The 16,547-nt window shown below is 36.3% G+C and overlaps 1 protein-coding gene across 15 annotated transcripts in view; it reads right to left on the bottom strand.

The window, feature by feature from the left end:
• ARHGAP12 (Rho GTPase activating protein 12) overlaps nucleotides 1-16,547 on the bottom strand; it is a 179,244-nt gene that overhangs the window by 124,572 nt on the left and 38,125 nt on the right. The window contains exon 2 of one of the 15 annotated variants that reach the window (XM_023752216.1): nucleotides 10,719-10,749. The exons of the other annotated variants lie outside the window; for them this stretch is intronic. Coding sequence (XP_023607984.1) covers nucleotides 10,719-10,733 — 15 coding nt within the window. The 5' untranslated portion in view covers nucleotides 10,734-10,749. The remainder of the gene's footprint in view (nucleotides 1-10,718; nucleotides 10,750-16,547) is intronic. 15 annotated transcript variants of the gene reach the window in all.

Genomic DNA, 16,547 nt, shown 5'->3' on the forward strand with positions numbered 1-16,547 from the left:
CTCAGTTCAGAATTTAGGAAAGATTCTTAAAATACAAAGATACATTTCCCATAAGTCATAATAATTCTTGATCCTCCTCTAAAGACTCAGAATTACTCTACCTTATTCAAAGCTCACTTGAGAATGTCAGCTCCCTTTGTTCCAAATTATATGTTTGTTCCTTTTCATCAGGTATCTAAACATTCACAGGAGTAATAAAAAGGTTTTCATTCAGGCTTTTTGAAGTCTCTACATATAAAACAAACAAATGAGAAAATCTGTGACAGAGATCTAAATTCAGTTAAGATTTATTAATTTCTTAACTAGTGTGTCCTTTTGAGATACTGGTGCTCTTCAGAATGAGATATACTGGAAGTGCCATAATGATGCCTGGTTCCTTTTAACAGAAGTGCCGGCCATAGGAAGAAACAACTCTGATTATCCCAGTTTTCAGTCTCCATATTCTATTTTAGTGAATGCACTAACAGAAAAACTATTAGGTATCAATAACAATACGTCAGAACAAGTAACTACTGTAAGAGTATCCATACCATTTTTTTACATGCAATAAACATTAATATCTCAAGAAAACGATTTTAAATGTTACATGCAATAAGCACCAATTATTCAAGAAAAATGATCTTATATATATTACAATCATTAATATTATTAATAATCATTAATATTTCAAGAATAAAAGGATTTTTAGTATAATAATATTACTAAAACTATACTAACGTGGTATGATACCACGAAAGATGTAGGAAATACTAAAAATCTGCAAATAACAGGATTACTTCTATTATATTCTAGAATATTTTCCCCTCTGGCTCTATTTTTGTTCATCAGTTTATGTTGTTCATTATATTCCACAAATGAGTGAGATCATACAATATTTCTCCGATTTGCTTATTTCACTTAGCATGGTGCATTTAAAGTCTATTTTGTCAGATATGAGTATTGCTACTCCAGCTTTTTTATCTTTTCCATTTGCATGGAAAATTTTTTTCCATCCCTTCACTTTCATCCTGTGTGTGTCTTTTGTTTTAAGGTGGGTCTCTTGTAGACAGCATATAGTTGGGTCATGATTTTGTATCCATTCAGCTACCCTAAACCTTTTGATTGGAGCATTTAATCAATTTATACTTAGGGTTATTATTGATAGGTACTTATTTATAGCCATTTTAATTCTGTATGGCTAAGTGTCTCTCTGTTTCTTCTTCTCAGCAATCCCTTACAGCAATCCGTTTAGTATTTATTGTAATGCTGGCTTGGTGGTGATGAACTCCTTTAGCCTTTTGTTTGGGAAGCTCTTTATTTGACCATCTATTTTGAATGATAGCCTTGTTGAATATAGTAATCTTGGTCTCAGATCCTTGCTTTCCATTACCTTGAGTACTTCATGCCATTCCCTTCTGGCTTGTAGAGTTTCTGATGAGAAATCAGATGTCAGCCTATGGGAACTCCTTTGTAGGTAACAGTTTTCTTTTCTCTTGCTGCCTTTAAGATTCTTTGTCTTTAATTTTTGGCATTTTAATTATGATGTGTCTGAGCGTGGGCCTGTTTGGGTTCTTCTTGTTTGGGGTTCTCTGTGCCTTATGTAACTTTCTCCTTTGCCAGGTTACGGAAGTTTTCTACCATTATTTCTTCAAACACCTTCTCTATTCCTTTCTCTCTTTCTGCCTCTTCTGGTATACCTACTATTCTAATATTGTTGTTTCACATTGTCCCACTGCTCCCTTAAGCTGTCCTCCTGGTTTTTAATTTTTTTTTTCTTTTTGGTTCTCTAATTGAGTGATATTTTCAACTCTGTCTTCTAATTCTCTGACTCGATCCTCAGTTTCCCCTAATCTGCTGTGTATTCCTTCCAATGTGTTCTTTATCTGTGTTGTCAATCTTTATCTCAGACTGTTCTTTTTTCATAGTTACTATATCTCTTTTCATACTGTTGAGCATTTTTACCATTACTCTGAACTCTGTTTCAGATAAATTTCTTATCCCTGCTTCATTTATCTCTTCTTCTGGAGGATTCTCTAGTTCTTTCATTTGAGGGTTGTTTCTTTGTTTCCTCATTTTGGTTGTCTGGGTTTGTGACTATGTATTGGGTAGATCCTCTATACCTCTCAATCTCTAGTGCAGGACAGTGTTAAAGGCTGTTTCTGACTAAGTGGATCAAGTAAAGTCTCAAAGCCTCCAGAGACCGCCTCTGTCTACAGACTAATAGGATTCTGACTTGAATTGCCCCCAAGCAATCATCCTCAGGTGTGGCAAGAGTTTTTTTTCAACAGGGTGGGGCAGTTGCTTCTGTCTGGAGGCTAATTATTACTTTTAATCTCTTAAGTGGCCTCAGGCCAAGGTGTTTTCCAATAGGGTGTGTCCACTGTCTTCCCTCCAGGGAAGGCAGATGTCTATGTGGGAAAGATGTCCTCTACTATGCAAGGGAATGACTCAGCCCAGGAAACTTGAGGTGTCTGCCTTCTGAGCTCTATCCCCCGAGTCCCCAGTCCTGGGTTCTCCTCTCACAGCTCTAGTCCACTGCACCCTCCCTCTGCAGGAGCACAAGGTGGGTGGCTCCACAGGGAGGTTTTGTGCGTTGGCCCTTTAAGAGGGTGCACTCCCTGGCAGACAGAACCCCAATGCTTTTCACAGCTAGATGTTATGTGGGTACCCTCCTCAGTTTTGGTGCTCTCTGCTGGGGAGCCCAGCTTCAGGGTTAGATGCCAGAGTTCTCAGTGGAACCCCCCACAGCTGAGATATCTCTCTGGGACTTCAGCTGCCATCTGTGGGTGCCCAGCCAACCCTTTCGCACCTCTGCCCCTCCTACCAGTCTCTATGCCGTCTCCACCTTCAGTCCTTGGGTATCAGGGTTCTCTCCTGTAAGTTTTCCATTGATTATTCAGGAAGACTTTCCATATTTTAGTTGTAATTCCAGCTTGTTCCTGGGAGCATGTCTGTGCAGCATCCTCCTTCTCTGCTGCCATCCCATTTTTCTAATTACATTTAGTTATTAGAGGAAATTAAGATTTATTAATTCCCATTTAAATCTTTAAATCTATAGCTAAAAAATTAAAAGATTACATTCCTTCCCACTTGATTATGCCTAAAGAAAATCTGGCTATTAAGTTACTATAATTGATAAACAGATTTTTCCATAACTCATTTAAATTATATTAAATAAACTGTCAATGAAGAAAAAGTACTTTAATAGATATATGAAATATTTGGTTTTCTATAAAAACAAACAGTTCTGACCTGCCGACATGGCTCAGTGGTTGAGCATTGACCATGGTTCAATTCCTGGTCAGGACACATACCCGGGTTGTAGGCTTGGTCCCCAGTGTGGGGCGTGCAGGAGGCAGCCGATAAATGATTCTCTCTCATCCTTGATGTTTCTATTTCTCTCTCCCTCTCCCTTCCTGTCTGAAATAAATAAAAATATAAAATAAAATAAAACAAAACAGTTCTAAGCTCTAGGTATATATTAGCAATACCATCCAAATAACATGAGTGCTTAATAATGCTTTTCAATAATAAGCATGATAAATCAAGTACAGAAAAATCTGATATACCTAAGGGAGGTATTTAGCATATAATTAATAAAACTTTAAAACCACACTTTATTCACTAGAAAAGTGATGCATTAAGTTGCACAAAATGTTAGATTTAGTCCTCTTTAAAGTATGAAATACACATACCAAAGCAAGCAAAAGTCATCTGACTTCTTTTTTAAAAAAAATTGGAAAACAAAAAATAGGATTAAAAAAACCCTCTAGAAATCTACTACTTAAGTATAACCCCTGTTGATATCTAGAATGAAGTTTTAATAATACAGCCTGAAATATTCTTTCCTTAGAATATTTAACACTTTCAAACATCTTGCACTTCCATTATTTCATAATGAAACTCCTGAGCTTCCTTTAATATAAAAATCGGAACTGTCTTATACCAGCTGATGACTTTTTTGAGCAAATAATGGCAACAATTCTTTTTCCAAAACCTCCAGTTTTATCTGTATAGCAATGCTTTTGCAATTTTGCATTTGAGCATTTTATTGTATTTTACATTCTTAAAATGAGGCAAAAATGAAAATTGGAAAAAAAAATAGCACAACACTTCCCTGTATTTCCTTATAGTAATAATAGGAATACACAAACTCTGCTGCAAATCAAGCCTGTGGCCTGTTTTTGTAAATAAAGTTTTATTGAAACATAGCCATGTTCTTTTTTTTGCATATTGTCTATGACGGGTTTTAAGCTAAATGGCAGAGTTTACAACTTGTGACAGAGACCATACAGTTCACAAAACCTAAAATAGTTACTATCTGGTTCTTTAAAGAAAAAGTTTCCAACTCCTGTGAAAATAAATAAACTAGATTTTATTAAAATTAAGATTTTAAACTAGATTTTATTAAAACTAAGTACACATGAATTAGATAAATACATATTATACTGCATTCTTCCAAAGTAGTTAAATAGTTATAAAATTTAGATCCCTTCAACACTGGCATTGTCCTTCTATAAACCTCAGAAAAGATGAACAGAAAATGCAATCTTAAGCTATGTAAAAATGTCACTTTCATGTTAACAGAATTTCAACTGATTTTCTTAACTGATCTGTAAATTTTAAGACCTATTTAAAAGACAAAAGCATTTCTTTTGCTTAACTACAGAAATAGTTATCACAGAGAACTTCAGTGGTTTCCTTTAAGGAAAATTTTATTTTAAAAATATAATTTTATTAGTACCTAGTCCAAATAAAATACACAAAAATTACATGCAGAATCTCAAACTCTAATAATTTTTTAACTTATCTAACTTATTCTTTCCAACGTATTTTTCCTCTAACCTTATATTTTGTATTACCCATTCACTTCTTTATCATACTAACTAGAGGCCCAGTGAACGACATTCGTGCACTGGGGGGGGGGGGGGGGGGGGGTGTCCCTTGGCCTGACCTGAGCCCTCTTGCATTCCGGGAGCCCTTGGGGGATGTCCAACTGATGGCTTAGACCCGCTCCCTGCCAGAAGCGGGCCTATGCCGGGAGTCAGACATCCTTAGTGCTACCACAGAGGCGGGGGAGACTCCTGCCACCGCTGCTGCACTAGCCAGCCGTGAGCCCGGCTTCTGGGTGAGCGGTGCTCCCCCTGTGAGAGTGCACTAACCACCAGGGGGAAGCTCCTGAATTGAGTGTCTGCCCCCTGGTGGTCAGTCGCGTCATAGCGACTGGTGGTTCCACTGTTCGGTCGATTTGATATTAGCCTTTTATTATATAGGATTACCTGAATTCCAAGAAAACACCTTAAAATGTTCACATTTGCCCAGCTGGTGTGGCTTAAGGGTTGCATGTCCATCTATGAACCAAGAAGTCACAGTTCCATTCCCGGTCAGGGCACATGCCCGGGTTGTGGGCTCAATCCCCAGTGGGGGGTATGCAGGAGGCAGCCTATCAATGATTCTCTCTCATCATTCATGTTTCTATCTCTCCCTCTCTCTTTCTCTCTGAAATCAATAAATATATACAGAGTGGCCAATTATGACCACCTGACGTTTGTAGGCAAATTAGCTATAATTTCGCGCTGAAGTTGCTAGAGGGCCAGATCATTATAAACATCTGAATAGCACAACATACCTAAGTATCATTGCTGATCAAGTTCATCCTATCATGTTGATGGTGTATCCCAATGGAGATGGCTTCTTCCAACAAGACAATGAGCCATGCCACGGTGCTCGTATTGTGCAGGAGTGCTTTCAAGAACATGAGGGAGACTTTACCTTGCGTAAGTGGCCCCCACAATCACCAGATCTCAATCCAATTGAGCATTTGTGGGACGAAGTTAAAAGAGCCATCAGGCAGCTGGTCCCACAACCATCAAATCTCACAGAACTGGACAGTGCTATTCATCAGGCATGGTGTCAGATTCCTCGCATCATCTTTCAACATCTCGTGGAGTCAATGCCAAGAAGAATCACCGCAGTATTGAAGGCAAAAGGTGGCCCAACAAAGTACTGATGGGGAGGTCATAATAATCTGCCGGTCATAATAATCTGGCCAGTGTGTGTGTGTGTGTGTATTTATTTTTTAAGTTCACACTTGTCTTTAGTTAAAAAATATATCTAGATTAACAGACTGACACTGGGCTGGCAGTTGTTTCTTTAATCAAATAAATCCCACAACTGAAAGTATCACCACCTACATTCCCAGAATCATATTAGAAAATCCTATACAGTTCCTTGGCAGTTACAATAATGTTCCTCCACGCTTCTACAAGATTTCTAGCCATTTTCTGCAGGTACTTTTAGCAACCCCCCATAGGTAAAAGACTGTCCAGTTAAATTTTTTGTTATGGGACATAATAGAGCAATAGAAACAATCCACTATTCTACATAGGTATCTAGTATTCATTCATAAAGCATGGTTCTATTACACGATTTGCTCTTTGCTCACCATCATATCCCCAGAACCCTGAACAATACAAGATATAGAGCTAGTGCTCAATAAATACTAAATTAATGAATGCATGAATGAATCATTCCAGTAAATCTAAAGTCATAATTTTTGCTTTTATTCTTCTCATGGTGTTTTCCTTTCAAACTGAAAATGATTAGAATACTTAACAAATATGTATGAATAATATAACGGTGCTTTTAAAATGCCTAGTTCACAATGGATATATTAAAACTATTGTTCACTTTGATGGCTCAAGCTTCTCTGAAATACAGGAAGACCCTGCAGATTCTATTTTCAAATATCTGCCTTGGTAGGGTCTCAGAAAAATGCTTATGTAGAAAATATAGCTTCACATCGCTTCATTTAAGCATCTATATCAAATTTCTCCAGTAACTAAGTTCCACCTTTAATGTTTCAATCAGATAGATCATTGTATGTCTATGATTTTTATATGTCAAACAATCACTAAGTAAATTTTATTTCTTATGTAAATATTAAAATAGTCTTAAGCTGTTTTTCCTTTCTTCTCCTTCAATTAAAATGTCAAAAATATATAGTGCTATCTGCATGTCTGAGATCAAAGTAGCAAGAGTAATCTATACATAATAGAAATCATTTATATAGTATACTAGAGGTCCGGTGCACAAAAATTCGTGCACTGGGGTGGGGGGGGGCTCAGCCCAGCCTGTGCCCTCTTGCAGTCCGAGACCCCACAGGTGATATCCACCTGCTGGCTTAGGCCCGTTCCCCAGGGGACCGGGCCTAAGCTGGCAGTCGGACATCCCTCTGGCAGCCCAGGATCCCTCAGGGGATGTCCACCTGCTGGCTTAGGCCTGTTCACGGGGGGGGGGGGGGGGTCGAACCTAAGCTGGCAGTCGGACATCCCTTCTAGCAGTCCAAGAATCCTACGGGGTAGTCCACCTGCCAGCTTAGGCCTGCTCCCTAAGCAACAGTCAGACATCCTTAGCGCTGTTGAGGAGGCGGAAGAGGCTCCCACCACCACCGCTGTGCTCACAGCCGTCAGCCCAGCTTGTGGCTGAGCAGAGCTCCCCCTGTGGGAGCGCACTGACCACCAGGAGGCAGCTCCTGCGTTGAGCGTCTGCTCCCTGGTGGTCAGTGCACATCATAGCGACTGGTTGTTCCTGGTCATTCTGCTGTTAGGGTCAATTTGCATATTATCCTTTTATTATATAGGATTTTGTGAACAAAGCATTATTCTAAGTACTTATACTAATTCATTTAATCTTCATAAAAATTCTATGACATAAATTTTACTATCATTCCCATTTTACAGATGGAGAAATAGTTCAAGAAAAATTCAAGTACCTGTCCAGGGTTAAACAAGTAAAAAGTGATCAATCTGCACTTTGAATCCAGGCAACCTGGCTCCACAATCTGTGTTTGTGTTCTTTGCCTCTTTTATACTATGCTACCTTTACACTTTATTTATGGGTAAAAAATTTATTAAAGTTATAATTGTAACATATTAAAGTAAACCATCCCAAAATTCAAGCCCTCTTTTGAAGTATATTACAAAATTAGATAAACAAGAAAAGTACTTGTACTAGTAAAAAATATATATATTTGTTTGACAATGTATACTATATTAATTATAAAATAGAAGTGAAAAGTCATATATACCCTTTAATGTTCAGGTCTTTTGATTTCACTAGTAGCTTTAATGCTCTCTTTCATTCATTTTTACATTTAAGAACCATGCAATACATCCCGGATAGAAGGATACAAAACAGTAATAGACAAATCCTTGTCCTTGAGAAGCAAGACTCAAAACAGTAAAGTGTACTTTCCAAACGTTACATCATAAGTTTCCCCAAAACTTATCATACCAGTTTTCCATAAGAATATTTAAAATGATAAAGGATTACAAAACATAATATAAATGTACTGAGCAATGTTATGTTAAAATTTTTAGCCCTGGCTGTCATGGCTAAGTGGTTAGACCAGGGCACTAAGGGGTCTCGGGTTCAATTCCCAGTCAAGGGCATGTATCTGGGTTGCAGGTTCGATGCTGTGTGTGGGAGGCAACCAATCAATGTGTCTCTCACATCAATGTTTCTGTCTTTCTCTTTCATTCTCTCCCTCCTCCCCTCTGTTCTACTACTCTCCAAAAATCAATGGAAAAAAATATCCTTGGTTGAGGATTAAGAAAAAAAATATTTTTTAACTTGCTTAAACTATTATAAATAAGACAAGAAATAGCAAGTGTTAAAGAGGATGTGGAGAAAAGTGAACCCTCAGACACTGCTGGTAGGGATGTAAACTGGTGCAGCCACTATAGAAAACAGTATAGAGGTTCCTGGAAAAATTAAAACTAGAGTTACCACATGACCCAGCACCCCTCTTCTGCATATCTACCCCAAAATGTTGAAAACACTTATTCATAAAGATATATGTACCACTATGTTCACTGCAGCATTATTCACAATAGCCAAGACATGGAAACAATCTAAGTGTCCTTTGACCAATGATTGGATAAAGAAGATGTGGTACATTTATACAATGGAGCACTATTCTGTCATAAAAAAAGATAAAATACTGCCATTTGTAACAACATGGATGGATCTTAAGAGTATCATGCTAAGTCTCACAAAAAAAGGAAAAGAACCATATGATTTCACTCACATGTGGGATAAAAAACAAATTTATAGACACAGACAACAGTATAGTGGTTATCAAAAGGGTAGAGGAGTGAGAGAAGGACAAAGAGGGTAAAGGGGGTAAATTATATGGTGACAAAAGTAGACTAGACTTTGAGTGGTGAGCATAAAATGAAGTATACAGATGTTGTATTATAAACCTGTACACCTAAAACATAGAATGTTATTAAACCAATGTTACTTCCAATAAATTTAAATTTTTTTAAAAAGCTTGCCTAATGCAGTAACACTATCCTTTCAGGCTAAAAAACAAAAATGTCCTGGGCCCTCAAATATATTTCAAGAGGCATAATACAGTGCACAAAGTACATAAAGCACACATTCAAACAAATCTATTCTAAACCAATATGCTGTGTATTTAAAAATTCTGCTTGCCTCCTTAAGAGGTTAGAAAAGTTCTTTTGAGTGTTTAAAATAGAAATTCATAAAGTTTCAAACTGTCTTTTTCCAATAAAAATTTCCTTTGGTAATAGCAAAAATACATAGCAATTAATATTTATTAAGCATATATTCTGAGACTCCTGACTTACTCATCTCATCTTCTCAACACCCAAGAGTTAATTATTCCTCCTCATAAGGAAGTTGCTGAACCAAGAGTCACAACTACGTCTATTTGATTTCAAAGTTCAGGCTATTACTCACTACCTATGTTGTCCCTACCAAGTAGAAGTAATAGCAATCATTTCTTAAAACTATGTTTAATATTTTTGTTGCCACAGTGTAAAATATTTTCAAATTTAAGAGCCTGCACATTCTTTCTCCCTAAAGCTAACAACAGAAAAATACTAATAAGAAATATTAAGTGTTATCAACTTTATTCGATTCCAGTCAAGGGCGTGTGCCTTGGTTGCGGGCACAATCCCAGTAGGGAGTGTGCAGGAGGCTGCTGATCGATGGTTCTAACTCTCTATCCCTCTCCCTTCCTCTCTGTAAAAAAATCAATAAAATATATATGTTTTTTTTAAAAAAAGTGTTATCAACTTTAATTTCAGTTTGCCTATCTTTTGGTAAAAGATTTTAAAATAATGTTCTGCTTCCTAAAACATGCCTGGCACAGTATAAGCAATCAATACATATTTTAAATAATTAAATAATGCAATCCTCTCTATGAAAATGGCAACTATCCAGCTCAGTTCAGATTTCAAAGTTTCCAGAATACATTCTCACTTCTCACACTCATCAGAACAAATGTTCTGAAATTTGGTTCATAAATTATAGTTACTACATTTATGACACTACCCAAAATTCAAGCTCAAAACTAGAAAATATACTACTATAAAGACAACTAATAGTATTAATAATGATAAATACAAAAGTTTCTTTTTAAAAAGGTTCAATAATTTTTCATGTTACTTCTGATAATCCTGGAGAGTGGACTAAAATACACTAACTACAAGCTCTTTAAAGGCAAAAACTAAATAAGTCTTAGCACTTTAGCTAGCACAGAGAAAGCCTTTAATAAGTGATGAATGAAAAATAGATATTGGATATTCCTGTCTTACTAAGGGGATTTCAATTAGGCAAAAATTTCTGTCCCCCAGGGAAAATGATTGAGGTTTCACTATAGTAAAAAATATTTATTTCATAAGATTTAACATTAATTATCCTCTTACCAAAACTTGCTTCATATTTTAGTTCAACAAGCTAAACAGATGAAAGGAGAGAAATTGTGTTAGTTCATCTTATATCAAATTATTGAAAAATAGTTCAAACACTAACTAATAAAGCTATCTCTCACACTGGATATTATGCTTAAAGAAAAATCAATATAGTAGCCAGCCTTTCTTTTGCTTGGTAAGCTTTCCATTTTGTAATTTCAGCACAAAAATATTTAAGACTGACAAGAAATCTTTCCTTCCTCTTTTCCAACCTTACTACAGGCATAGTCTTTCACTTCTTGTCATTTCTAATTTGCAAAGTCAAGGTTTTCAGATTTTGAAACTGAGCATTTTCACACTGTGCCTTCCTTGTGGGAATGTGGCTTTATGTATAAGTTTTAATATAAGCATTAACTCTTTCTAAGGCAAGAGGTTTCCAACATTTTAATTTTACCATAGTTCATATATGCTTACAAGAAAAAAAATTAAATTTAACTCTATGTATTGGTTAAAAGACCACTATGTTTTCCAAATTAACTGATACAGATTTTAATTAAGAACTCATCTATCAGTTGCCTCTTTTCAAAGAGTTTAGCCAAAAAATATTTAGCCAAATTTTAAAACATTTTTATCAAAAATTTTTATTATCATCAACCAATAACATATATGCCCTGTATGTACATAAAGTGATTTGACTGTAAGAAAAAGAATCTTGCAAGGCCTCAATTAAATGCCACTTTCACTTAAACCAGTGGTTCCCAACCTTCCTAATGCCGTGACCCTTTAATACAGTTCCTCATGTTGTGGTGACCCCCAATTTCATTGTTACAAATTGAACATAATTAAAGCATAATGATTAATCACAAAAACAATATGTAATTATATGTGTGTGTGTGTGTGTGTGTGTGTGTGTGTGTGTTTTCCGATGGTCTTAGGCGACCCTTGTGAAAGGGTCGTTCGACCCTCAAAGGGGTCGCAACCCACAGGTTGAGAGCCGCTGACCAAATGTAGACACTTTCACCAAAACAGCAATTCTCAAACTTTCTGGTTCCAGAACCCCTTTTACATTCTTAAAAATCACTTGGGACACCAAAAAGCTTTTGTTCATGCAAGTTATCCATTGATATTTAGTATTCGAAGTTGAAACTACAAAATTTTTAAATTATTGGTGAAATTCCTTTTTAAACATAATTATATATTTATGCAAAATGGTAGTCTCCCAAAAAATATTAGTGGGAAAAATGGCATTGTTTTACACTTACATTCTAATTTCTTCACTGTCTGGATTCTCATATCTGCTTCTACATTAAATCTGTTGTAATATGCCCTAACCAGTTTGTCTCAGTGGATAGAGCAACGGCCCACGGACTAATGGGTCCTGGGTTCGATTCCCGGGGTCAGGGCACATGCCTTGATTGCGGGCTCAATCCCCATAGGGGGACATGCAGGAGGCAGCTGATTGATGTTTCACTCTCATTGATGTTCTAACTCTCTATCCCTCCCCCTTCCTCTCTGTAAAAATCAATAAAATATATATTTTTTAAATCTGTTGTAATTTGTTGTTTTGGTTGAAGTACATAAAGAAAAAATGTCCTTACGCAGATAAAGAAAGAAGGCTTTTCAGATAATTACGGACATCCTTCACTGGCATTCCACCAAAACTCAAAGTGGCAGTTTTTTAGAGATCAGTTGCAATGTAGAACATAAAATCACATCAATTAACTATTTGTACTTCATCACATTAAATTCATTGATCTATAGCTTGTCCTTAAATAACTTGTACCCATCACACATTGGTCATTTGAAAAATATTAATTCACTTAGTTATACTTATCTTCCAAATGCTGAAACATTTTATTATAAAATATATAACTAAATATCATCAAAAAATATATAACTAAATATCACCACTGCTTTCATCAAGAAAGTCTTGGGTTGAGCAGCTGTAAGCTCATGGTAGCAGATAAAAAATTTCAAAATTCTAATTTTCACTTGATAGCTTGAATTTTATCATTTGCAACAACAAAAAATCAATTGCTTTACTAAAATTGGTGAGCTTATTTTGTTCATTTTTGACAAAATGTCTAACAAGTGCCCCAGAATTAACCAGTTTGTCAGTCATTCTTTCAAGTAAAACTGGTGTTCTATGATAAAAGTGACTAGCTCAACTCAACTTAATCAAATAAGAATGTCCAAATGTTTTATAATTATTTTCAGTATCTTTAAAAATGCAAATTTCTCCCTTGACTTTGTAAACCGAAAATATGAAATTGTTTCTTCACCATAAAAAGAAAGTTATCTCTACCTACCTTACAAAGCAGTTGTGAGGCAACCACACATGTAAGCATCTATTCGACTGCTTTACACATTAAAGATGCTCAACAATGGTTAGTTCCTTTCACCCTCCTCTCACTATAATATTCGTTATTTTTATGAATAGCCTCCATTTTTTTATTTTTCTATATCTCATTAAAAACCAAGTTGTCCTGGCTGGTGTGGCTCAGTTGGCTGGAGCATCATCCAGTACACTGAAAGGTGGTGGGTTGAATTCCCAGTCAGGGCACATACCCAGGTTGCGGTTTCGATCCCCCCAGTCGGGTTGTATGAGAGGCAATCGATCGATGTTTCTCTCACACATCGACATTTCTTTCTCTCTCTCTTGTTCTCATTCCCTCTCTCTCTCTCCCAAAAAAAAAAAAAAATCAAAAAAGCATATTTAAAAAAACACACACCAAGTTTCACTCACCTACTCTCCAATCACTTCTAAGTGACTCAATTCCACTCTGCTATGAGACAGAAAAATAGACAAGTAGTATTGAACCATTGGTTACAAAATGAGGGCTTCAGAAGTCAAGTACTCTGTAGAAAGGCTGAGACAAAAATTTGGTTCTTTCTTTAATGTACCAAGTTACACTCATGATTTTCCAGAAATCTGAGCTCAAGTGTTATACCATGCTTCAAAATAATTGTTGTGGCATTATTTGAGTAGTCATTCTGAATTTACACCATCTGTCTGGCATTTACTGAAGTAATTGCTAAAGATATTCTATGCATAGAGGTATTTTTCTCAACAAAAATGTTTCCACATCTGTTGTTTTTGTTAATATGTCACCTAGATTACCAAATTCTTTCCCAGAACAAAAACAGGGTGAAAACACAAAACATTTTTAATGTACAGATTTTTTAATGACTCTATTAAGATTCCATCATCTTTTCAACCATCTCTTCTACTGCTACTCTAATATAATCATACAACAAATATATATGTACTAGAGGCCTGATGCACAAAATTTGTGCAAGAGTAGGCCATCGCAGCCCCAGCTGCCTCAGCCCTCACAGTCCGAGCTTCATCTGGAAGGTCGTCCGGACGGTCGTTCTGCTGTTCGGCCGTTCGGTTGATTTGCATATTACACTGTTATTATTATAGATGTGTACATATACATATATGTCGAGAGAAAGGGGCAGAGATAGAAATTTTTAATACCTCAAGTAAACTGGTACCATGACTTTAAACATAATGTGTAAGACTTTTTAAATCACAGACTTAAATATTCATGCATTTAAATTTATCAGGATCTGGCTACAGATGTGAAGAAATTTATATGAAACTGACCCTACACTGTATCCAAGAATTCTGAAACATAAAGAATACATTCATGCCCTGGCCAGGTGGCCCAGTTGGTTAGAGCATCACCCCATTTAACAAAAAATTTAGGTTCAATTCCTGGTCAGGGCACATATTAGGTTGCAGGTTCAATCCCCAGTTAGGCCATATATGGGCGGTAACTGATCGATGTTTCTCTATCTCGTCAATGTTTCTCCCTCCGTCCCTCCCTCCTTCTCTATGACATATCCTATATCTTCAGATGAGGATTAAAAATATACTCATTTCCTATTCCAAAATATAGATATATTCCAATGTATAGCAAATAATTGTGCCAAATAACCATTTATTGTTTCTGAATGCAGAGTATTCCCCCTTTTCAGGTAATAGCACCACCACGATTCTTTTTGTTGATTATCTACCTTCCCCCAAATGATGTGATTCTGACGGGACTGCCAACCATGCTACCGTGCATACTCCACACCTTCTCTGTGAAGAGACTGCCACAAAATGCAGTTCTGACAAAACAGAGTGCTCAACCTACCTACCAAAGTAATTGGCCCAGAGATGAGCATAAGAATTAAGCCAGGTTGAGGATTTTAAAAATGAACTTCAGGCCTTTCTTTTGGATCTAATGGTGGTGATAAAAGCCTGGAGCAGTCAATGACTATATCCTGTGTATTAGTCAGAGTATAGAAAAAGAAACAATAAGAAGTATATATGTATATGTGTGTGTGTGTGTGTATGTGTATACTGGAGCTCCATCTCCAGTAGGGGGGGCATGCAGGAGGCAGTTGGTCAATGATTCTCTCTCATCACTGATGTTTCTCTCTCTCTCCCTCTCCCTTCCTCTCTGAAATCAACAAAAAAAATGTATTTTTAAAAAAGAAAGAAAAGTAAATATTCTAACAGAAAAACTAAGGATGTGATACCAGTAGTTGCCAAAAACTTGTCTACAGCCATATGGAAGAAGTCTATGTGGAAGAATGATAGGATCATGGAGAGAGAATTAGAGATGAGAGACAAGAGAGAGAAAAGAAATCATAACAGCAAACCAGGCCCCAGTTGCAATCACCCCCAAAGCCTGGGTGAATAAACCCTCCCTGTAGCTTTGTTATATGAGCCAATAAAGTTCCTTTTGCCTAAACTTAGTCACAATTGGATTTTCACCACTTACAACTAAGTTCTAACTAATACGCAAGGGATTAAAGCACAAAATGGAAATAAGTATAAAATAAAGCCAAATGCACCTAGGAATCATAGGTAGAAGTCAGAGTATAGAAGAAAAGTAAAAAAAAAATAAAGAGAGAGCAAATTGTATTAGAGAAGAAAAAGGTGAGAAAAGGGTAGGGAAGAGGTGAAAGGGAGATGAACACAAGACGAGCATTATGTTGAGGGTGAGCCCAGTGAAACTGTATGCATGAATGTACATGTAGGCATTTCTTGGAAAGATGGTCTATGGCTTTCACTAGATCCTCAAAAAGGTCACCACCACACAATTAAGGAAGATGGGGCCTGATAAAGAGATCTATGCGAAAATAAAGCAGGCTCTTTGTTCCAGAAGAAAGATAGAAATAAAGTATTTGCTTTCTAATATCAATAGTTTCTGAGAAAAGACAGGAGTTATAAAAAAGGTATTCTTTTCCTGGAGAATAGGTATGCCAAACAGAATGAAACCAGTCACCATAGAAGATCTCTATCAATTTTGCCTTCAGATTTAATCCAAATATAATTTCAAGTTGATCTAGCTCCTCTCTCAAATTTCCATCTACTTATCTATTTGTGCCTAAATTTTCTTAAAGAAGAGTTATCAATTTTTACTCCATAATCACTTTGTCTAAAAATTTCCCTTTAAGAATCTGGGTTTTCGAATATCTTGAAATTATAGCAAAATTATGTGTAAATGTGCATTTCTTGAGAAAGGAGTTTGCATTTTTCTTCAAATTCTAACAGGCAATGTTGATTTTGTCACTCCCATGGATTTCACTAATTAAAACATTACCGAAATAAGACTCATTGTAATACAACCAACTCTCCAAGATGTGGAGATGAAGATAATTTTTATGGATTATTAGAATTCTTTTTCTTTCCTTCTTACTACTCATTAGTATTTTACAGGCTCAAAGCAAAGGATAGCCAAGAGAATGGAATGTAACTAAAATGTCAATCAACCCACATTAGTACTTTCTAGAACAGTGGTTCTCAACCTTGGCTGCACATTAGAATCACCTGGGAATCTT

Source organism: Myotis lucifugus, unplaced genomic scaffold (genome assembly GCF_000147115.1).
Source record: "Myotis lucifugus unplaced genomic scaffold, Myoluc2.0 scaffold_29, whole genome shotgun sequence".
NCBI classification, from domain to species: domain Eukaryota; kingdom Metazoa; phylum Chordata; class Mammalia; order Chiroptera; family Vespertilionidae; genus Myotis; species Myotis lucifugus.